Source organism: Prinia subflava, chromosome 18, assembly GCF_021018805.1.
Source record: "Prinia subflava isolate CZ2003 ecotype Zambia chromosome 18, Cam_Psub_1.2, whole genome shotgun sequence".
Taxonomy (NCBI): Eukaryota; Metazoa; Chordata; class Aves; order Passeriformes; family Cisticolidae; genus Prinia; species Prinia subflava.
In genome coordinates this window covers 10,670,995-10,695,861 of record NC_086264.1, presented here as the reverse complement: position 1 = coordinate 10,695,861, position 24,867 = coordinate 10,670,995, and the positions used below count along the sequence as shown (strand labels likewise).

At 38.4% G+C, this 24,867-nt stretch overlaps 1 protein-coding gene across 3 annotated transcripts in view; it reads left to right on the top strand.

The window, feature by feature from the left end:
- INPP4B (inositol polyphosphate-4-phosphatase type II B) overlaps positions 1-23,293 on the top strand; it is a 221,803-nt gene extending 198,510 nt beyond the window's left edge. For 2 of the 3 annotated variants that reach the window (XM_063415120.1, XM_063415119.1), the window contains one exon: positions 17,962-23,293. In XM_063415120.1, coding sequence (XP_063271190.1) covers positions 17,962-18,094 — 133 coding nt within the window. In that variant the 3' untranslated portion in view covers positions 18,095-23,293. The other variant, XM_063415121.1, reaches the window with a different exon arrangement.
- Positions 23,294-24,867: the final 1,574 nt, after the last annotated feature.

Below are 24,867 nucleotides of genomic sequence, written 5' to 3'. Positions count from 1 at the left end.
AACCTGGCCAAATACTCTTGTTCCCTCCAAAATTACTTTTTCCCTCCCACATTACTCTTTTCCCACATGAGCTGGTCAATGTGCAGCATAGAATAAGGACTTTACAACTAGAAATTGTAAAGCAGGTACGTTTTACTCCAGCTGGGACACACGGGGGGATATCTCCTCCAAACCGTGTGTACCTGGTCAAGACAATGTCCAGGTTTAAGTATACATGGATCCCATGAATCCAGACCTGCCAGGTTTAAATAATGTCTTCCTCAGGTTGATCTTCGCTTCTGGGCAGGCACAGTGGAGGTTGGGCTATTTTTCAGGTCACTTTGCTCTTGCCAAAGATGAGGAGCTCGATTTTGCTGGATTCGAGCCACCAAGTTCTGCTTTATGGATTTTTGACAAATACTCAGCTCCTGCTTTGCTGAGTTTCAACATGATACATCTTGTCTCTGTAACTTCTACTTAGTAACTACCTCACAACCAGGCTTAATAGCTAATCTTCTGTGTGTTCTCAGTACAAGCTGTTTCTCTACTTCTACAAAAAATCACCAAAAGCTGCTTCTAAAATCCTGTATTTTTATATTCATCAACATCCTCCATGTCATATGGGAGCACAGTACTTCCCATTGAGAGTTGGCCTGGGAGTTTAAGAAGTCTTTGGGTGGGGAGGTTTTGTGATTTTGGTGCTGCAGACACCCAGCAGGGACTGCTGCTCATTCCTGGCCTCTGGAGCAGCATTGGAAGGACACGGTGCTGCTGCCTGGGCGGCCTGGCAGGGACCCTCCAGCTGGGCAGGGGAAGGAGCCTTTAAAGGCAGAGGAAAGGAGCCTTTGCAGAGGAAGGGGCATTTGGAGAGGAAGGGGCATTTGCAGAGGAAGGGGCATTTGGAGAGGAAAGGAGCATTTGGAGAGGAAGGGGCATTTGCAGAGGGAAGAAGCATTTGGAGAGGAAAGGAGCGTTTCCAGAGGAAAGGAGCGTTTCCAGAGGAAGGGGCATTTGCAGAGGAAAGGAGCCTTTCTAGAGGAAAGGAGCCTTTGCAGAGGAAGGAGCCTTTGCAGAGGAAGGAGCCTTTGCAGAGGAAAGGGGCATTTGCAGAGGAAAGAGCATTTGGAGAGGAAAGGAGCCTTTGCAGAGCAAAGGAGCCTTTGCAGAGGAAAGGAGCATTTGGAGAGGAAGGAGCCTTTGGAGAGGAAGGAGCATTTGGAGAGGAAGGGAGCATTTGGAGAGGAAGGAGCATTTGGAGAGGAAAGGGCATTTGCAGAGGAAAGGGCATTTGCAGAGGAAAGGAGCATTTGGAGAGGAAAGGAGCATTTTGAGACACCAAACTGGGAAGAAAAGAGCAGATAAGCAAAGGAGAGGAGTAAACCCCCTTAATTTACACTGCTGTTTCAGTTAAATGTCCTGTGTTTCACTCGAGGGAAGTTTGGCAACTGTGTTTTGAGGTTTGTGTGAGTGAGGTCAGCAGATTTGTTTGGTAGCCACTGTGGAACTTGTCCTTCTGCAGTTTCTTTTTATTTGATTACTTTTGCAGATCTGAAAGATAATGCTGTGCATATCTAAAACTTTCATTAGGTAATTTTAGAAGCTTTTAGAATGATTTTCACATCTGAAAGAACCTATTTTGTTTCAAGGGCAGACAGAGAAAAACTATTTGCCATTTAATTTGCAATTTTAGCAGTTTTTTCCCCAATAAATCTTCTCTAGATCACTTTGTTAAACTTTGTCAATCAAACCTCTTTGTGCTGATTGCCACAAATTGCTTTTAAGCCTTTCAAAAGAACAAATAGACATGAAAAATTCAATTTTAACATCCAGAATCCGAACAGACTGGATTGATCTTTGAAAAGCTTCTTTCAAGAGTTAACAGTAGGAGACAGAGACTACTGTGAAACGAAGTGAGCTGTGGAAGTAAATGGTGATTCAAAAGCAGCCTTTATTGGAAATGCCATCATTTTGAGGTATGAAAATTATAAAGGTGTCTGTGTAGCTGTAAGGCTTTTTCTTTTCCTGCCAGTGCTGACACAGCTTTGCTGACTGTTGGAGAAGGGAAGCCTGTGCTTACATGTTCATGTTTTCCTGCCACCTTGGAGATGCTGGGCTTCTGTGTGCTGCTGCTTTTCAGCTTCTCTGAGGTCTCCAGAATTTGGGCAATCCAGAAAAGATTCCCAAAGTTTCAGCATATTTGGTGTACCTTGCAGAACTCTGTTTTGGAAAATCCTGCCCCTAGCTGTTTTTTTAAATGATTTATTTTGTAAGTGGAATTGTCTTTTAGTGATAAACTATACAATATTTACTGCTTTTTTATACAAAAAAAAAAAGGCAGTATGAGAATCCTTCTATGAGTTCTTTAGCATTTATTCTTTTTCATAAGTTCTTCCTTTCACTTGTGAAAAATGTGGTGAATGAAGCAATGATGGGAACCCATGCTTTATCATTTACAGTATGTAATAGATGGCTTTGTCCTCATTCATAAGTCTGGCAATTATGATGCTGCAATTGGTGTGTACCTGAAGCAGCCATTCCATAAATAATTCCACATATTATAATTTCCTTGATATAGGTTCGTGACTACCATTGATCTTAGTGACATGCACAGTGCAGGATGTGGAAAATCAATATATCATCCCCTCTGTATCAAGTGCTTGCAATTCACATCATATAAAAATACTGTTTATAATGTCGCTATCACTTCCAAGTCATTTTTTACAGGCATCAATATTCTTATTTTTCTCTTCACCAATACATAAGTGTTTCCTATCATTCAGTGTTAACTCTATTCCAAGAGACAGAAGAGGCACAAAACTGATTTATCTGAGTTCACTGCAGTATCTGTCACATGATTCTATTTTTTTTCTTTAGAGTTGGCTACTGTTAAGGGAGAATGGACCCTCATGGGCAGCACATAATTGAGCAGATCTCTAAAAAAAATTGATAGTTTTTTCCTTTTTGAAAATTTATTTCTTTTTTGAATCTGTTTAGCTTTATTGTTTCAGTGACAGGATCCCTTTTGGAGGCTGTGGGTAGTGAACAACCTCAGAATCTCCTGTCATTGAGCATGTGTCCAATAAAGCCTCAAAAGTAGTGACAAACAAAGGAAATGACAAATCCACTGTCTGTGGTGAATCCTGAATGCTGTGTCAGCCTTATCATCCTTCTTAGCAGCACCTGTCACGTATTTCTGACATGGAATACAAAATTTGACTCAATGTGGGACACGCTGTTTCCACTTGAAATAGTTAAGGATGTTTCAGGGTAGTTTAGATAAATTGCCTATCAAAAATCTCATTGGAGCACAAGTTCAAAGAATGAATGATCTGGGCAAGTATTGGGCTTTTGATGAGCCGATTGTGAAGAAAATATCTCCTTTTTAAAGAGCTGTTTGAGGACAGCTTTTCTTAATGATGAGTGAGATAAGGAGGAGAAATAGCTGTAATAGCTCCTTAATCAAGGACTTTGAGATGCTGTGGGTGCTGAGAAGGACCTTGACCAGGGAAGAGCCTGTAAAACACCAGAGCTGGAATTGCCACAGGGAATGGGAAGCAGGAGCAAAGAAAGAAACAACCCTTGATTCCCTGGGATCTTTTTGCTGAAGGGCTCCTTTGCCCTTTGACTTCAGGTTGTGTGTGCCAGAGTTCTCCAAAGAAGAACTGGATTCATGGAATTCCAATCAAAAACTTGCCCCACTCAGAGTTGTTCTGCTCTGATTTGTACTTTTTATTTCTCACTGAGATGTTTATTCCTTTTGCACTTTTTAAAGTCAAAAAAAGCTTATAATTTTTGACTTAAAAAGCTTATAATTGACAAGCAAAGAGTGAGAGAAAGAAATTGAATCCCTTTCAGTTTTAAAGTGGGGGGAAGCTAGTATAGAGGTGTCAAGTCCCTTATGACATCATAGTCCCTCCTTTGTTCAAAATTCTTTAAATCTGTTTTTTCTTTAAAAGAGCCTCTTCTCATAGGCTTTTTTTGCTTTATATAAAAGTCCTGTTGCTATACTTGAGTGGCAACAGCAAAGCTTGTAAATAATGTTCATTACCTTACTGACATTCACTATTCTGCATGTTACTAATTCTCTTTTCCCACTCCTTTTGGCTGCTTGTGTTCATGCTGACATGGCAAACGCAGCAGTGCTGGCTGCACAGCTCAGGGCTCTCTGCTTCTGGCACTGCTGAACCTGTGTAAGTTCTGAGTGTTGAAGGATCGTCCTCCCTCAGCATCATCCTGAATAAATCCTTCCTTGCTTTCCTTCTGTGGTCACCTCAGGGAGAAGCTGCTCCCTGTGTCACCTTTCTCTGTAAAAATTTGCTGCTACAATGGGATTATCAGCAAATGTGTAGGCAATCACTGTAAACTTAGTTTGACATTCCTGTTACACAGATGCAGATCATTTGCCGTGTGAAAATGCTGTTTGAATTTATTTTTACAGTGAGTTAGCACATATCAGACCACTATGATGCTGTTTATTTTCTCTCTTGTGCAGTGCAAGCGGCCTGAGATTCACTGGCAAGAGAGTGCTGAGCACCAGAGTCTAGCAAAGTGTTTGTAGGCTTAGCTGGCTTTTTAAAAATCGTTTTGTGACAGATGTATCTCAAATTTTATGTTTTCTATCCCAAAGGCAATCATTCTTCCTGCTGTCACAGAGAATCTTTGGGATTACAAATAGGGATAACAAAACTCATTTCAGTCTCAATTTCATTCCAATGTAAAAAAACTTGCAATGAGGTGGTAATGAACTTGAACTCAGTACAGATTACCTCCTGCATGCTTATACAGATGCTCAAACACAGGACAGAGATTTTCCAGACGTGGTTCTATTCTGAGTGTTTCTCTCTTGAGCAGATTAAACCTGATATTTTCTGTTTTGCTTGTTGTCACAGTTAATAAATTAACACTGTTTGGAGTTCAGCTCCTAGGTTTGAACTAGACCTACATAAATATGTACCCAAAAGAAGACAAGACAATCATCATGATTATCAGGATGAGATAATTCTAGCAAATAATGAGATGCTAAGATGAAGAGACTGATCCTCTGAAACAGAGAATGATCAGAGCCATCAAAACCATTTGGAAAGCAAAACTCCAGCATGTTTCATAGTCCCAGCTGTGCAGTCCAATGCCTGCTGTGCTGATGACAACCACCATCTCCCTCCACGCTTTGAATTTGGGTGTGCATGCCTTTTCCAAAATACTGCCTTATTTGTAATAATTATAACACTCATGTAATCATTACCATAGTACTTATTACGCTCATGGGAAAACAGCCTTTACCTGAAGTGAAACTGGAATAGCTCTAGCAAAGTCAGAAGATGAACACCAGCAAACGCTGGCTAGAAATTTGCTGTCCAGAGGTATCTGGGGAGCCTTGTCCTGTGTCCTGCTCCAAGCAGCTGCACCAGCCGTGTGTCAGGCAGGGAGGGATGCAGATCTTTATGATGCTGTTATCACTCCTTTCTGGCCAGTCCACCCCACAGTTAAATTAAAAAGCACCTTCTCCTCATGCATTTGGCTTTTCAGCACAGATGAGACATCAGTCCTCCCCAAATGCAGCTCTCTGTGGTGAGGCCTTCACTGATTTCCGTGCTAATGTGTAACCAGATGGAATAAAGGGTCCACACTGGGCTAGGAAAAGTCTAAAAACCTTTTCAGACAGGACCAGCACCTGGTATTGCTGTGGGCTGCTTCATGCAAAGACTACAGCTTCGTTATTATTGCACTACAAAATGCATTAGGCATCCAATTTCCTTTGTAAATGAAGCAATGGATTACTTCAATAGCTGCTTTTGAATCTCTCTGCAACTTAAACCACAGATGTTAAAACTATTGGAATTAAATGAACCCCCTCTGAATTGTAATCCTTGAATAGACATGGGTTTTTTTTTTCATTATGAGTTTTTTTTAATGAAATATATACTACAATGGAGTGGAAAAAGTCAAATGATCTTATATGGCAGAAATTACAACTTGAAGCTCACTATCCATACTCCATTGGGTATGGAATGCCAAAAGAGAAATAAAAGATATTTTATTGTTAATGTTCTGTACCACATCATGGTGTAGCCCAAACCAGACAATTCCTTGCTCATAAATCTCTTGTTTTTTCTTTTATTCACACTATAGACAAAAATCAAGACTGTCCTTCAAAAATATTCTGTCATCAAGTGAGCTTGAAAGTTTAAGTTGTTTGACTGTGTTTATGGTGCTGGAGAGGAAATCTGAGGCTAGTGAGGTTCATTTTTTAGGTGATGTAGTGGCAGTGAAAGTATGGGCTGGAGATTACAAAGCTTTGTGAAGGTGAGGGGAAAAAAACCATTGGGTAATTGGCATGGGAGATTTCCAAAGACCACTGAATTCAGTGCAACACTTATAATCAAGCTGTTTTTATCATAAAACTTGGGATATCTGTTGTATGAATGCCTAGTTAAGGACTCAAGTTCGCCATAGTCTCCCGGGAGGGATGGTTGGTAGCCTGGTTTAGGGGCCCTGAACCATCCTGAGGATGTTCTGGAGATGCAGGGGAAGCCTGGGCTGTTAAATTTGGCACCCAAGGACTCATGGTGAGGGAACGCTGCCCTTTAAAGGAGTTGGATCAGAGCTCAGCAGTGAATTCTGGAGTTATCATGGGGAGCAGCTGAAGGTAAATAAAGGTAGGAGGGCAAATCTTAGCATGAGGGAAATTTTGTACCTGCTGTGCTTTTAAACATATGCTTGTCACTAGACACTAATTTATTTATTTATCGTGAAGTCAGCAAAGCCAGGAGTTATTAGAAAGAAGAAATGTGTAAGAAGCTAAATGTGTACAGTTAAGTTGCTGTTTAATCTTTAGCTGCTACAATTTATTGGCTGCTTCCTTTGCTTGTTTCCTGAATTCATATGATAAAATAACAACTGCGTGCTTTGAAATAAAGGTAAAAGTCCACTTTGGTTACTTTCCTTGTTTACACAGAGAGCAGTAGCCAATAAGCAATGTAGTTATAGCTCCCTTATCCTAAATTGTTGTTTATTTTCATAGGAAAACTTTATTTGATAACTCTTCTGGACAAAGTTACTTTAGCTTACATAATTTCAGCAACATTATGAGTCATGCAAATATTTAGCTATTTTGAGTAAATAGATGTATAGAAGTTATACTTCTATACTGACGAATACTTTTTCAGTATTTCACTAAATATTGCTTTAATTACTTTACCATTGTAATTGGATGTGTTTATTTTTGAAAAAGGACTTATCATCAGTGTTTCTTAGTAAAAGTATGCAGCTAATCATTTGAATGAAAGGGAGGGAGAGGAAGCTTTCTAAATAAAGCTTGTCATCATTATGGAAGCAAGTGTTTGGTAGAGATCTCTTTCCTTGCCCTCAGGTTGTCTGTTGCTTCTTCAGTTGTTAAATTATTCTGTACTCAAGAGAACATTATTGGTCAAATGTAAACCCATTCTTTTTCCACTGCAATTTCCATTATCTGTGAGCAATTCCATCTTGGGGGGGGATTATCACGTTTTACATTTTCTGCAGTGTTCAGCATGTGTTTCATTACTGTGCACCATACCTGGAAAAATGTCATTTATTATTTCATGCACTAAAATCCCTGTCTGCATTGACAGGCGTTCTTGTCTGACAAGTGCAGCTGCTGGCCTGCACTCACATGTCTTTAGCTTTGTTTAGATCTCATATCTGCCATCATTAACAATTCATGCAAGGAGCAAAACCAAAGGGAAGCAGTTGAGGGAGTTCAGAGGTTTGCTTTAAGCAGCTCTCACATTGTAAGAGAGCAGGAAGGATATTTTCAGCCACGTGGTGCATAAGCAGTGCACAAGCCAGCCCTGTCCCCTGTGTACATTAATGAGATAACATGAGATGCCTGCAGAGCAGCAGAGATAATTTTTTTAAATTGCTTTTGCTGTTTAATTGCAGCTTTTGTGTTTTATAGATTTTATTTAAGCTGTCAGTAGCAGCGCATTAATAGAGTATTTAACAAACACAGAATTGAATACTAATAAGGGGACAAGCAGACTCCTTTCCATGCGTACACCAGGCTCTGACAAGATGATGTGAACTGATAATAAGTTTTTAATAAAGGCTAATTGAGAATAAAGCTATAAGAAGAGATGAGATCTTTTTTAAAAAGCGGAATTATTTAGTTACAGCCTGCAAGTGCTGTCCAACAGCCACAGAAGCTCAGGATAATCCAAAAAACAGGGACAGCATCAGCCTGCTCAGACTTTTTTGGACTTTGGCTGCACTTTTCTATAGTCCACTGGCCATGAGCAAGTGCTAGAGAGGACTGAGTGCTGCCACCCCTCACTCAGCTGGAAAGGCAGCATCATTCCCAGTGAGGTTAACGTGGGATGAGTTGCAATATAATTGAAGGGCATTAGCATTTATTAGAAGTTAAAAAGGAAGCAGAACTCATGAAGGCCTGGCATCGTGGGCATTTGGAGAGGATGAAATGTTTTTCATTAGCAACCTGTGAGCTTTTTGGCTGCACTGTAGATTTTTCTGCATGAACACCTGGCCTCTCAGTCATAATTATTCTGATTTTCCCAATGAATAAAGAAAACATGGCCAGAAACATGAGCAATACCAGGATTTAGTGTTTCTCAGACCTGTGTTGAAAAAGAATGTAAAATCAGAGGCACTGGCATTGCCCCCAGCACAACTTCAGTCAGTGTTGTCAGATATTTTGAAGTTTATTTCAAAATACAGGGGTTTTCTGGAAAATTGGAACAGTGTTTGTCTAAAGTTGTGAGCACCACGATATGATGAGACACTGAAATGTTTCTTAAACTGTTCTCCTTTCAGTGTGCAAAATATGCAGTGCACATAACAGAGTAAAAAAATGTACTGTAGACAAAGATAAGGTTCCACCACCCCGTGAGAGATTTATATCCACTTTCTACCTTCTGTGTCCCATCCTGGGGAAGGAAGGAAATACTCCAGCATTGCTGCTGGCTCGCTGCTTCTTCAGAGGACAATAATAATGAATGAATGTTTCCCACAAAATCTTGACGGTTTCCAGGTTTTTTATCTGTTTTCCTCTTTTCCCAATTATAACTATTTAAAAATAGCATCCATCCCACTTAGTTGTGATTGCAGTTACCACCAAAAGTGGAAAGCCCCAGTGCTGTTCTGCTTGGCAGTTGCATTTGTGGCTTGCTGAACACGTGGTTGGGAAAAATCCATGCTTAAAATATCTCAAATCCAGAGACTCCAAACTTTCAGGAATTGGGAGATTCTGGAGACAATCCCAAGGCATTGTAGTAAAAAGTCTGGTGAGAATGTTTCCTCACTACTGATTGTGTGTTTGAGAGAACACAGTCTGCAACACAGGAAAGACTGACTTTATAAAAAATTAATATGTATCTGATAGTTCAGCCCAGGTCAGGAAGTAAATTGCCTTTTTTTTTTCATCTGTCAGAGACTTAGCTCGTGGTTAAGTGATGCTGGCAGTGTAGTGAACTCCTCTCCTGTTCAGGGACTTCATAGAGCTTATCCTGAGAGCTGCACCTTTGATCTTTGGCAAACTGACAATTACTGTGACTGCACTGAGCAAAACCACGTCCTGCAGCTCTTCTTAGCAGTGAGAAAAACGCAGCATTTTTATAGAGAGAAAGATATTTGCACCTGTGTTATAAATTATTTACTCCTTTCTGCCTCGGCTCTAAAGAATCTAAATCTGCAAAGATTTAGGAATGCAGAAGGTAAATATATGGCTTATTGAATTTTTAGTCTTTAGTGATCTCTTACCTTCCAAAAGTCTTTTTTTTTCTTGATACTGGGGGCAAAACAGTATGGGGTTTCATCTCTTTGTTCTCCCTGTCAGTGCAGTGCTATTTTTGCTTTAAAAGTGAGTCTGTGCTAATATTGTCTTTGTGAGATATGATGAACTTCTTAACAAATCTGCAGTAGCAGTCAAATAAAAATTTCCTTAAAAGTGCAACTTAGCAACCAAAGAGAAAAAGCTTATATTCAATATATTGTTTAAAAGATTTCAGTTTCAGTTCTCCTCCTTGGTACTTGGGAAAGAAAATTGCTTCCTTCTGAAGAACAGGCTCCAAAACTTAGGCCATCTTCTAAAAAGATACTAAAACAAAACAAGAAAGATGAAAGAATTGCATTCACTCCTAATTTCTCATAGAAAGGTTTATTCCTCTAATTCTCCACATTGTATCTATTAACAGAAAAGAAAACAAATGCATTCAAGGCATTTAAATGAGAATTTTATCCAACCTTGTTGTTTTCCCTGAAGGAAGTACATGGAAAAAGTAGAGTGTTTAAGATTCAAATAGAATTTTCCTTGCATTTTAAGAAGTTCTCTTAAAATCTCCCTGCTAAAGAGAACAGAAGGTTTATTGGCAGTAGTTGGGATATAATTTCCAGGTTGCTACAGTCTGCATCCCAGCCTATGCATTTTTGGATAGGTTGTTTTGGTTAGCTCCTTACCTAACCAAAGCACAGCTACATTTTTTGGTTTTGGTAGCAGCTAAACTCAGATTTGGGTCCTTTTTTTTTTTTTTTTTTTTTTTGTGATTGGGGAATCTATATGTGCACAAATTCCCCTTGTATAAATATACCCACATACTGTGCATGCTGCTCAAAGAACAGCTGGGATCAGATCAGATCTCAAACTGATTTTGTGATTTTTAAAAAAATGTATCAGTGGTAGGAGAAAGTTTTTAATGAACTGGCATTATTTAGCTGAAAGGGAATAGCAGTTGGCTGTGGTTTATGACTCACACTTTGGTTAATCCCATGAAGAGACCATGTGAGTTAATGTCATTAATGAGAAGCAGTTGCATTTCTCCTTTCATATTGTCAAACTGAAGTTGCAGGCAAAAAAAATAGCAAGTCACAACATTCAAATTTAGAATTCCTGCTGTCCAGCACCCTCATCCCTTAAAATACCCAAATTAGAGATTCAGCATAGACTAAATCATCTTCTGTTTACACCGGCAGTTCTCTGACCTTAATTTTGTCCTCCTGCCCATAGATTTGAACACCTAGAAATGAATGAGAGATTTTAAGCATCATCTTTCACATGTCTGTTAGCTGATGTAGGAAGCCCTTTCTGCCTTTTAAATCAGCTTTGCTACTTGTCCTCAGCACGGGGAACAAGACTAAAAAAATCTTTGCAAAAGAGAAGGGATGACTCACAAAGATTTATTTTCATGGTCAACAGAAAGTATTTAAACCTGATTAGACATATGAAAGAGTTTATCATGGATTTGTGTTTCACTGTGCTATGTGAGCTCAATGTATAAATACATCTTCAGTAAAACTTTTTTACTGTGACAGAAACAGTCTGGAAACCAGTGTGACTCACTAGCCAATTATGCCACTGCCATAACCTTATGGAAGGGAAATTGTTGGTATTCAGAGCTTAACTGAAGGTAAAACCTGTGGGGTTTTGCTTGGTTGTTTTCCTGCACAAAGACCAGATTTCCTTTAGTTTTGCTTGTGCACTGGACTGAATTTCAAACCTTGCAAGAGAAGTTTGTCAGGAAAGATTTAGCAATTTTGCTCTGCGAAACTCCCATGTATCTGTAATCCTAATACTTTATAGAAGAGTGTCTAGGAAGATTATTAGAACTGTATTTTCTGATAGAAAGAGAAATCTTTGTAGAATAGATGTGTAATACTGCAGAGCACTGTTGGTAAATAGCAGAATGAAACAGCAAATCCTTCCCTTGGAGTATAATAGAGGTGAAAATCATGTTTCAAAAACTTCTCAGCTGTCTTGACAGGTAAAGAAGAATCTCTTCTGCAAACCCATCACTTTTCAGTTCTGAAGCTAATCCCTCACACAGTCACCACAATGGCACTGCAGGACTTGAAGCCTCTGCCCACACTTGTAAATTGGAAACCACTGGGAATACATTCCAGAACATGATCTGTCATTTTATACAGTGAAATTATTAAATGTTTCCTGATACAGTTTTGGCAGATTGTACTCTCGAGTGATTCCATGGGGTTTAGTGTAACAATTTGATAAACAGATTTGATAAACAGTCTGTTTTTTTGGTGTATGTTAAAATAGCAGCTGTCTCTAAATCACTGACTGAATTCCTCAGTATTCCTAGATCTGAGACTGCTCATCAGTTTCAGCGATGCTGGTTGTTCTGAACTGAGATTATAGGATCATGTAAGCAGAAAAATTGATTTCTAGCATCTTTGACTTTACTTAGTGCCATGTAGATTTGAGGGAAAAAATTGTAAGTTATTGACAGCAATGTGCATCAGCAAAAGAATAATTGTAAAGATCATTGATACAGAAGCTGTCTCTGCTGGTTCCCTTCCTATATCTTCCATTTTGAAACAATGCAGAACCACTTTTTTATTTTTAAAAACTGTTGGAGGTTTACTGTATCAACTTTATCTTTCAACATAAAATTTTGTTTCCCAATATTCCTTTATACATTTTAGCTGAGTTCTGCTCTGATACCAAAATCCTTCAGGACTAGGCTGAGACCTAGTTTATTTCCTTCTGAATCATGTTTTATTCTTCTAGATGTTATAGTGCAGCAGCTTCATAAAGGCTAGGAGATGTTCACAAGGATCCCACCTTTTCTCTTTGAAAAACTTGTGTCTGCCTTCCTGAACTGTAGTGCTGTACATTGATACAGGTGATTATTCTCTGAAGTGTTTGTCAATCCCAGTAACTTGTAAAATGTAGAAATTAGGATGCTTTTCTTCCAAAAACTTCTTTAGAGAAGCTGCTTCTTGAAAGCTGCTTCTGAATTTGACTGTCTTGAAGTAAAAAGAATATCTAAGTTATCAAAATTGTTAAGACTGAGAAGTGTTAGCAATCATTTCTGTTTGAAGAAATGTCTCTACCACTGTCAGATGGGATTCTAGAGAAGCATCTTTTGCTATTTTTCTGTGTCAGCAGTGGAGTTTGACAAGAAAAACACAGCAGGACCAGAAAATACTTGATTGAGTCTGACTGCAAAAAAGGGAAAAGTCCATAAAGTACAAGTGCAGTAGGACATGAATTCAAACCTAAGTCAGTAATAGCACATAGGACCCTTGTGGATAGAAAGCTGCTTATTCATTCTACCTTAAGAACTCATGTAGAACAGTTCAGCATTTCCAGTGTCACTAATAACTGGAGCTGGAAGAGTTCTAGAAAGAGAAGCATACATCCCAAAGTGTGACAATCATCTCCTCCAAAATCCTTGCGCAGGGACATCAGTGTGACTGAAAACCAAAATGTGCCCTTCATGTGTGTGCTCGACTCTGTAAGGACTTGAGAGGCTTTTTCCTCACACCATTTCATCATCTCTGCTGCACTGCTTTGAGGTTCAAACTATTTGTCATCTGAATTTGAAAACAACAGAAAATACCTGCTGTTTTGCCTTTGTCTCATTTGATAAGCATGCAGCATTATCCCAATAGGAGTTTGAGATGATAAAACATCAAAAGAGACAGAAGGCAGGCTGAAATGGTTATATTGTCATTATCTTACAGCACCCTTGGCTGTTACAATGTATTTGTGCTGTGCTGTAAGTCTCAAATGAACAATTTGAGAGTCAATGAATAAAAATTGTATAATAGGTTAGTGGGGTGTTCATGACTCCAGATGTTACAAACTTAGAAGCTTTCACTACTCCAGTTAAAATTATTTGTGAAACAGAAACTTGTCGGTTATTTTGGGAGTCATCTTCCTTCTCTTTTGTATTAAAGTACAGTTTGAGATGGAGATAACATCTGAAACTACAACTGTATTTTCACACCTTAGCATGTAGCACTCTGTTCTGGTTGTGCTGTCAGTCAGCAGCCAGATAAATCCAGCTGGCAGGGCACCAGCAGGGTTCTGCTGTTTGCAGAAAACTCCTCCAGGGCTGGAGGAGCCTTGCTTTGTTTAACAGGCACTGCAGAGGACACTTTTAGGTGTGCCACAAGGCACTGTCACTGCAGGGCATGGAAAAATGTTGGCAGAGCCTAGCAAGGCATCTGACCCTGATCAAATATTCCTCTTCAATTAAAAGCATATTTAGCTATTCTGCTCAGCCTGTTCTTAGGTAGCTAATAATGGAGTTGGATCCTCTTGCTCTATTTTGAGGATGTCTTATTGAATCATGCATGGAATGATGTGACTAATTTGTGGAACAGAAGTCCCTGTGCATCAGCTGTCCACGGTCATTTTCCTGGGGGGAAGATAGAACTTTTTCTGTTACAAGACACTGATCATTCTTTTCAGCATATCAAAGAACAAATGTACTGTAGGCTTTTCTATTGAAAAAAAAAGTAATAGAACAAATGACTTTTATCTGTATTTTCATCATTACACCTGCATAAATCTCACTGGTGCTAATGGGACTTGTAGCAATGTAGATAAAAGCCACTGTTGAGATGTGGAGTCCTGTAGGGACAGGCTGCAAGTGTGTGACTCAGGCTGCTCGGAATAAACCACTGGCGTGCAAAGATAAGGCTTTGCACATTGATGTACCCCATCAGTCTGATTAATCAGTCTGATTAATGCAGAGGCTGTGCAAGCTTACTGAATGCTCAACTCTGCTGCTGCCCTGATGGATCTGTCCAGAGGAAAAAGGTTTGGTCTCTGCATGCACTCAGCTGTAGGAGCACATGTGATGTCTGTGATGGAAAAGACACAGGGCAAACAAAAATCACCTGGACTCTGTGACTGGGAAGGAAGAGATGGGGCTGTGAGGGCTGAGCTGGAGCTCTGAATTGTGGCCATAATGGGAGTGAAACCGTCAAGAGTAGGAGGGAGGTGAGGGGACAAAGCGTCAAAGGTTCAAACCTATGGGATGCTGTAGAGATTAAAAAAAAAAATAAAACCTGCAAGCTGCAGATTCTTAAAACCTGCTGAGAAATACATGGTGAAGGACAAGATGAGCTGAGAGCAATACAGTTAGTCCTCCCCACTGATCACAAATAGCAATGTTGTGACCATGAGCAGAAGAGGAAGGAAGATGTGTGGGTGGACCCCAGGACAGAGGCATTAACTGGGCATTAACAGTCTGATAGAGAAACACAGAATTACTGATTTCAGTACTGACAAGGCCAATAATTCATGCAATTAGCTTCATTCCTTGATAGTTTCTGAGAGGATGTCTGCAGTACAGTTTGAGTTCTGCCTAAGTTCTATCCATGGACACTTGAAATCTGTAGTAAAAGCAGCACCACCACCAACTGCTTTGGCCTAGGTGAAAATAGTAGGGATTTTATTTTTTTATATTTTATTTTGCTCTTTGAAATAGAGCATGTTGACCTCTTTATTAGTGTAACATACAGATTGAATGTTCAAAGCAGAGAATAAGACTAAGAACTTATTATGGAAGGCTTGTTCAAAAGAGAAATTGGGCAAGGAATGGTTTTGATCAACGCTTAGGATCCCACCTGTAAATGCAGCTCTTGCACCTCTCCTGCTCTCCAAGGTTAAGAAATGCAACACTGCCCTTTGACACAGCAGTCAGAAAGGCAGGCTTTCTGTAAGGTGATGTGGCTGCTGCTGTCTTTAGAGTATCCTTTTCCTCTTACCTGGGGCTCTGTGACATTGTCTTTACTGTCCCACAGCCTCTTTATGTCTGCCAGCATTTTCTTTCTTGAAAAAAGCACCTACTTGTGACATATGCTTCTGAAAAGGCACTGTGTTGTCATTTGATATATTTGGATATTCTCAAGTCCACAGAAAAAATGGCAAGTTATCTTGTCATTTAAGGCTATTCATAGTAAATAGAAAAATAAAAATCTTACCAGTCCTTACTACCCAAAGGAAGTCTATAAACAGGACTCCAGAGTGCATGCAAATAATCTTCAGGGGGATTGAAGATATGTGGTAGAAGTGTGAGTAATTCTACTTATAGAGAATATGCCAGGAGTACAACAGGTTCGGCTGGCAGTGGGAGTATCCCTGTTGCTCTGGTAGGACAGTGACCATGATTTAGAGTGATTCAGTAGAAGTTCCTTGTAAGCAGATTAGTTCCTGCCTGTGTTGCCTGAAGAAGGGACCGGGTGATTTACTTACAGGAATGTAAGTGCAAGCCGTTAAATAAAAAGAACTGCTATTGACTTTGAAACTCAGTTACCAGCACTGACAAATTTTTGAAGTCAATTTACCATCGTTTAATACTATTTTAGAATAGCTGTTAGTGTGTCACCTTTTTATTTCTGCCAATAAACTTCATAATAGATACTGAGGCAGGACTGAAAAGCCTGTGAACACCATGGAGACACTATTTTTTCAGTGTTGCATTGTGACATACTCATGATCTTTTTTTATTTGCTTCCTTAATTTTTTTTTTTTTAAACTTCCTTATTTCATTTCTGTTCAGTGTGTGTGTGTTCATTTTAGTGATAGTGTAGCTCATTGTGGAAGTTATTTAATGCTCACTTGTGAATTCTACTCCAAGGCACGCAGCAGGATGAATATCTTAGTAACCACACAGTTATCATATCAGCTGTAGAACACAGGAGTTATACTGGAAGTACTTAGATAAATCTCTCTCCTCAAAATGCCTATGTACTTCACTCTGTCAAAATACCTGTGTGTTGGCTTTCTTTGCTGCTTAAATGTTCTATCTGTTCCTAACTTCCCCTGTTTAACAGCAGACAGACCCAGGGAGCACTGACTGACTCGGATGATCCCGAAACAGGCTGTCTAACTGATAACAAGCCAACTTCTCGACACTTCTATCCTGTCGCCTTGCTGCTTGTCAGCTCACACTTGCTGGTTGTGTGGCTTATTTTAAGTCTTGCTTTGCTATTAGCCAAATATCAATAAACTTCACTCGCGTTCCTTTCTTTTCTACAAACAGCAACAAACTAACTCTAGGAAAAAAAAGGAATTATGTTGTAATATTTCTACAGTCTCAGACCCCAAGGATTCATCTTTAAGATACCAATGTCTGAAATGTACTGTGTTTTCATTCTTTTTTTCTGAACTCCAAGAAGTATACTATGCATTGAGTGAATTGATTTGCTCTTTCTGTCCATGGTAAAGCTTTCCCACTGTAATTAGCGCAAAGAAAGCCCACTTACAATGCTGTCACTGTATAGAAGTTGTGGAATCCTGAATGCTTGAACCCCTCTTTCCAGAGTAATTAGTCTGACAGAAGAAAAAAAAAATTAAAAATGAATTTGCACAACACAAACTAACCCCTAGACAGATATGGCAGGGCAGTGGTTTGTGAGACTTCTCTTTCGTTGTGTTTTTTTCATTGTTACTAGCTGATGGGATTGTTTTCGTTTAATAAATGATTATTACTTTGCTACAACTAACTCTTTTCTGTAGAGTAACTAAATGGAATAGAATCAGTTCTGTTTTGTAATGAAATTAACCTGTTTGTAATTGTTGCTTCAGTTGCTTTTGCTTTCAAGACACTTTTATATTCTTTTTAACAAAGTCCTGTTTATGTCTTGACTTTGGCACTTGTGACTTTTGTACTGTATGTGAACGAACATCCTTCCTTTATAAAGCAGAGAGGTGGATTGGGCTGTTTGAAAAGCCATTCTCTCTTTTTTTCATTGCAAAGCTGAACATACAGGAAATGAAGCAGAGATGAAACTTTCCTTCACTAGGGCCAGACTTAATAAAATGCCTTATTCCTAGAACGCGCATTTTAGGGCAATGTATACTCGCACATATATAGCAAACAAATTGAAAAAATAAAAAGGTATGAAAAGGTTTAAGAAGCAAATATATTTCTGGAATTAGAACAAAATGTATCATTAAAGTATTTAAATTTTTTTTACTGAACTTTAAACCTCAAGGGCAGAAACGTTAGGGGGGATGGAAAATCTTATCACCTATTTCTGAGGGCAATAACTGTACTGGGCCTGGCCTTGGATTTAATTTTGTAAGATGTATCATCACTCGTGGAAAACAAAAAATGTAGAGTTGAATCTTTGTTATTTTTACTTCAACTGTTGCTGAAACTCTGCAATGAACAAATAAAGCATATTTATTTATTCTGTGTTTCATGAAGTTGTGCTTTTTCCCCCTTTCACTAGAGAAGGATGCCGCATAGAGAATGTTCTGAAGAATGTCAAATGCAGAAAGTATGCATTCAACATGATACAGCTGATGGCTTTCCCAAAGTACTACAGACCTCCAGAGGGGACTTATGGAAAAGCTGACACCTAAGCTTAACACAAGTGTTAATCATGCTGATTAGTGAACAAAACAACCGCTGTTAATGTCATATGAGCTGGGAATGTATGACCAGTGGAGGTGTTCTTCTTATCAGGTTTTATCATTTTACATTAAAATGAATCTGGTTAGTCATTATGAAATAAATACCGTGAAAAAGCAAAGGACTGGGCATTCTGAAAATCAAATATATTCAACTTATCTTGGTGAAGTTGAAGCTTCGTATGACTCATAAGCCAGCTGGAATTAGTTTTTGGGGTCTTTTATTGAAGATTAAAAAGAGAAATGGCGTTTGCTGTAGGAATAGAGATTAGTAATCTGGAAAGTGGCATTCTGACTCCAAACCAAACCCTGAGATTTGGTTTAAGGGGTCTCCTACTGCTGGAAAAGGTGTTTTCTGGAACCAGCAGAGCACTGAGGTCTCGATCACTAATGATAAAACCCTTCACATAATGTTTATGAAAGATGCTAACGTTAATACCTGGGCTAAATATAATTTTGGTAATTGCAATTAGCTTCTTTACATAAGCATGGTAACTCCATAATATGTGTTTAGTAATTGCAGAGTGTAATTTCAGTAATTCCATTCTGATTCCATGCAGTTCATTTGGATGTATCACTCTTGGTTTTCTGTACCTCAGCCAAATACCACTTATTTCACTTTCACATAAGTCATACTGAAACCAGGGAGATTAATTCCACAAGTAAGGTGGCCTGAATTTGACCTCCTATTTAGTGTAAACCTTTAAAGGAAATTTTCTTTAGTGGCAGGCAAAATAAGTTGTATATACAGGAGTTAACATGTCTTTAGGTTATGGAAACATGTATGTTATTACAGAGCCTAAAATATGCTGTGCTAGGACCGGTTAGCCACTGCAGCTGATTTATATCAAATTTGTAATGCTGCAGATAGACACTCTAGGATGAAGATCTTTCAGCTTTAAAAGTGAATGTTAATGCTCTGCCAGCTTGTGTTAGTCCTGAAATTTGTCTTGCAAAGAACGTTTGTGTTTTCTAATTGTATCTATTTATTACCCTCTTCTGCCTCCCAGAGAGAAATACAATTTAAAACTCCCAAGTATTCACTGGTTACTGACCTTTATGTAATGCATTCTTTTCATATCTAGAGCAGAAAGTAGGAGAAATTTATCCTAATGAAACTACCCTGGGAATTTCAACATCTGTAGGAAATTGTAATTGCCATGGCTAAAGAAGTAAATGTTTGTTTACTCCTGTGGAAGTCAAAGAAACCTCTATGCACTATGAGTTATAATTGGTTCTTTTTAGTCCATTAATACCCATTACTGGGTATAAATATGTAAGTATAACAGAATTTAAAACCCTAATTCTGCAAATTCTGTTTGGGTGATCCCATGGAACTGATCTATCGTTTGGCTGAAATTAAATCCATCTTGTATATTTGCAAGATCAGGCTTTGGAGTTTGTAGGAAAACATCAGAAAGAGATCTTTGTTCTAATATTCATTGATTTTAGTGGAGCCAGAAATTTACCTATAAAATATATTAACAAATTGGAACTTTGATTTCAAAGAAAAGTAGGTAATGTAGGTAGTGTTTTGGTGCATTATATTTTTTTCTATTCTACAATGGGCTATCATTAATTGCTTCCTAGTTCTTGGAATGTATTATTTCAGTAGATGTCAGAAGAGCTGGCAATGCATCAAAGATAAGCTCAGACTGATGAGAATATAATGCTTTGATTTCTTCTTGTCATGTACCAGTAGAAGTGGACAATACTCATTGGGTGGCTGGATATGTGCATAAATTTGTGTTTGGGTCTACGAATATAATGTAGCTCATCTGTATGAAACTTTTTTGTGGATTTATGGAGCGTAATCCTTCCTAGAAAAGCAATGTTTTCTTCTGTCAGGCTGCTGTACTAGCCCTCACTATATACATGTTTATTATTAGTTTAAAAAGCCCTGCATGTGCAGTTCAGAGATAGTGATAAATTCCTCATGGATCTCTGGAATAACCCCCAGGTATGCAGTAGGGAATGCCAACCATTGTACAGTTAATTCTGAAACTGTCTGTAGAAATCTCAGTGGGGTTGGTGTTCCCTGCTGGGTGCTATAGGTACCTAGACTTCTTTATTTGAGTCCCATTGGCATTCTGTCAAGCTAAAAATATGAAATTATCTAGATTTTCTTGTCAGGAAAATAGTCTTTCAAGATTTTATCTCAGCATTTTAATCCTACCTGGGCTCTAAATTGCCATTGTCACTACAGTGTTATTTTTGTGTTGAAGTTGTTTTTCACGTTGAAGCCATGGATTTGATAAAAAACAAAAGGCACTGGATTACTGTCCTTTTTGTTTTTACAGCCATTCACAGTATGTTCTTGTGAAATTAAACAATCTCTTATTTGCTAAAGATAATTAAGACAAAACCCCAGTCACATCAGTGGGCTACAGCGAACCTTCATTGTGCTTGTGCCATTACAGAAGAGTTGGCTGGGTTTTGTGCTAAACACTGAATTTTTTCTTACTGATTTTTGGATTGGAACATCTTGTTGTGGGTCAGGAGAGCTTTGTAAAGGCTGCTGGAGTGCTCCAATCTCCTGGAAAAGCCTCATTGCTTCAGTACCAAAACAGACCCAAATATTTTATTGTTTTGGTCTTTTATTGTTTTGGTCACTGCCTGCTGGGGGCTGCTTGGTCCCCATGAGTAAAGGCTGTGCCATCAGCTGAGATTTCAAAATCCAGGGGTTTTCATGAAGAAACAAAGAGGGCTTTGCTGCAGGTTGATGGTTGAATTTCTTGGAGTAAATTTACTCTTTGCAGCAGCGGCTTCCAGCCCTGTGGGTTGTTTGAACGCTTAACAGGGGAGTTAAATCATCCCTGGGGTCTTGCACATTGTCTTGTAGCTCACTGTGGGTATCAGAGGAGTAAAACTGAAGAAATTGATTTTTATAAGCAAACTACATTGTTTTGCAGAGGGGTAAGGTAAGGAGAGTGATTTTGGTGGTGGTTTTGCAAAAACTGTTCCATCCCTACTCTCTTAAAACTTTTGTAAGGTAGAAAATAATCTGCTTTAAAGGGAGGGCAGGTCTCAAGGGCTAAAAGGTGAAAATTCAAAAATACATCTGGCATCTAAAGCCAAATCTTGTCTGACAGAAGATATTATTTGTAGCAATCAGATCAGGATCTGTCTTGAGGAATCCTGGAATTAGGGCTTCTAGCTTTCAATATTTGTGCAATGCATCACACACTGACATGGGGGTTTTGCACTACAGAGTAGTGTCTGAATAGAGAGCTAGCCTAAACTACCTAAAAAAATAAGGAAAAGTAATTTTTTCCCAGAAATGATTGTATCATTGTTATAATGCATAGCATGTCTATGACTGACATTAAGCAGGCAGGTCTTTTTTTCTGAAGTCTTTTGAGGAATTTAAAATACATTCTGGTTAATGTTTATACTTTGACCTTTATAGAGCAATTAGGAAACAGAAATTTTTAATTATGTTGTCTGATTTTTGTCTATGTGAAGCTGTGTATTTTGATGGAATCCTAGCAATGTCTGTGTTACAAAGGAAAAATAATTTAAGAGGACAACTGAAACAAAATATTAACTTAGGAGTAGCCTTAATGAAGTTCTTTGCAATGTTAATTTTTGTACTGCCTGAATTTTGCCATTACATAAGTGAAATGAGGAAATTAACAAACAATTTTGTGTCCAAATCAATCTCTCCTGATGAAAATTCACTTAGTTGCAGTGGAATAAATTGTAATGGTATTCTAAATCTTCAATACCAATTTAGGTATAAACAAGTGCAACACTTCATTTTGAAGCCTACTCTATAATATGCCTATTAAAAGTTTCAGGAAAAACTTATTTTTATTTCTAGATTGAACACTAGTTCCAAGAAATCCTATGGTCCATTTATAAAAAAAAAAGCAGAAAATGCATTGAATGTCAACCAGGGTAATAAAGAAAGCAATTGCATTGAAAACTATGCAGCAAAATTACTTGTGTGAATTAATGTATGTAATAAGTTAACAGTCTTAAATGAATATTGTGTCAGTTGGTTATGTTGTAAACTTGAAACCATTGATATCTATATTTATGCTCATTTTATTATAAAGAAATGTACTGTATAGGCAATGCCATGGGACATGAATTTGCATCTTGCTTTTCACTTCCTCGCGGCTTACAAGCAGATGTTTACAATGAAAATGCTTTAAAGTAATTTGCTCCTCTTGAAAACACAAACTTACCTTGTATATTGCGTGTTTACAAAACGAATCATACAAATGGTTTTTCAGAGAAAAAAAAAAAAACTTCTCAGACTTCAGTCCTTAAAACTTTGCTTTTTTCCCTTAGTCGTGCAACATCTTGACTGTTGTGTTGCCAAGCATTTGGCTTGCACTCTGCAGGACTCATTTATTTTCTCTTTCTTTCATAGCATCTGCTGAATAAGTAATATAACAACCATGACTATCAGCACGATACTCATGATCCAAGGTTAAAAACTTGCATTTGCTCAGATATGAGCAAATACTTCAGGATAAATAAACTATAAGACACTTGTGAACCAGTGTCTTCCTATTCCAAAGAGCTGAAACATCAGGCACAGGGTTTGTGTGCTGACTCTGAAAAAGAGTTACACCAGGAGTGTAATATAAAAAAGAGTGCCCTGGCCATGCCAGGCTCAGAGTGGTGAGATTTGAACCCTCCTTAGATCTCTGACTGTTGGCAGTGGTGTTTGGTTACTCCTTCTGTGCAGGCAAAGTGCTTTAAAAGTTTTCAGTACTTCTGTTTATGAGTGGTCTGACTTCAAAACTTCTAATATCCCAAATTACTTTGGTACTTGTTTTCCTTTTGTGTACTTGTCCCTTGTGATGTTCCTTTATATCTTACATTCTGGAGCACACAGGGCTGTGTATAAATAACTTTAACAGGACTTCAGTCTTGTGTTTGTCCAGAGAAACAAAGCACAACTTCAGGAATTCAATACTTTTTTATATTTCAGGACTTATCATTTTTGTTTCATTGCTGTCTGTAAGCCATGTCCATTGTACACTATGTGTATATTTTTTATTTAAATAAATGTAATGTTTATTTTTTATGTTTCTGACTTTTTTGTTTGTTATTCATTTCTCATTGTCATTGCGGTGGTGTTGCCCAGAGGGAGGATTGTCCATGCTGGTGAGAGTGTGTTCCCTCCTGAAGGAGTTGGTGGAAGCCCCCTCACAGGTCTCATCAGGAGCAAGGATTTAAGAAAAGTTCTGATATAACAGCTAAAAGCCTGCAATGGGCAAAAAAATTAATATTTTTTAATTAATTAATTTTTAAAATTAATTTAATTAATAATTCCTATTCTTCCTAGTCTTACTACAACTTTCATCTCCGAACTAGGTGGGTCATGCATTTTCTAATTCAAAGCAAACAAAACATTCACATGCCCATAGGGAAATCCCTTTCACATAACTGTTCATCTGTAATTCAGGTGGGATCAACACCCTCCACAATGAAGACTTTTAAAAATCTGACGTGTTGTGCTTTGTGTGGTGTTAAATCTTCACCATCTCAGTGACAGACCATGGGAAATAAGTATGAGTTGCTTCTGTGCTGGTTTTTTGAGCTGCTGTTGGTATCTACATTTATTAGGTGGTCTCTCACCACGGTGCAAGGTAAGTTCCCCATGGTTGGCTGAAATGTAGCAAACAGATCTTCCTTTTGGGTGTATTTTGGGTAAAATGTGGCTCATCTGTACTATCAGTACTATGAGTAGAAGGTAGTTGCATAATTTAGTATCTCTGTTTACATGTTAGCACTTTCAGTTTTACTGAGATATATTTAGTGAGATTTTAATTACTTGCAAGGTTCTCGATAACCTTTAGAAAACACTGAGAATTAGTGGCTCTTATGGAAATAAGTTAAAAAGCTGTTAGCATTCAGCTAACAGGAGCCTGGGAGTTTTGTCTCTTACTAATAAAAGTGAAAGTCTTTTAAAATAACTTTGTTTCACTTGGCATGTTTATGGATTTTATTTTCCACGTCAACTAGGAGCCACTTTCTTCTCATGGCAGTGTAAGAAGAGAAAGAACCTACACCTGTAGTGAGATGATAGAATAATAGTAAAAAATAGTAAAAATATGTTTTCACCAATTCCTTTTCCAATTTTTCTTCAGGGCTTGCTTGAGAATATGGCCTGATGTTTCTGAAGCACAGTGTGCAGCTCTGCTGCAGGGAAAGTTCTTGACATTATTAGAGGAGTGGATGTAAACTGCTTCCAAATAAGCTGGGATAAGAAGCTGAATTGACAGGCTTATTTACTTGTATATACATACATACTATATTTACATTTTAATATTTTTTATGTGCTGTAGGATAGGAAAAGGCAGTGACACATAATCAGTTGAAAAAGGGAACTTGTGATATTTCTAGCGGTCAAATACAGTTTTGCTGTTGGAAGTGTGGCACCAAAGACAGGCTCACATGAACAAAGCTTTAGCTTATAGCATGCCTGGCAGCATGTGCTGGCTCTAATGGTAAATAGCGTCTGGGGAAAAATCAAACTGAGAGAGAGCAATGGGAAAGGGAAGTTGTTTCCCAGCCTGGAGTTTGCCATTCCTGTCAGGAGTCTGAAGATCTCAAGCCCTGCCTAGCTGTTCCCTCTCAGTCACTAACTGAAGTGGGGCTGGTCAGGGCAGTTCTGTCTCCTGCAGGTTGTGAGCTTGCTGTGCGTGTCTTGAAGTCTCTGATGAAAACAAAAGCCTTCAGCCAGGAGACAGGAGGAGGAGGAG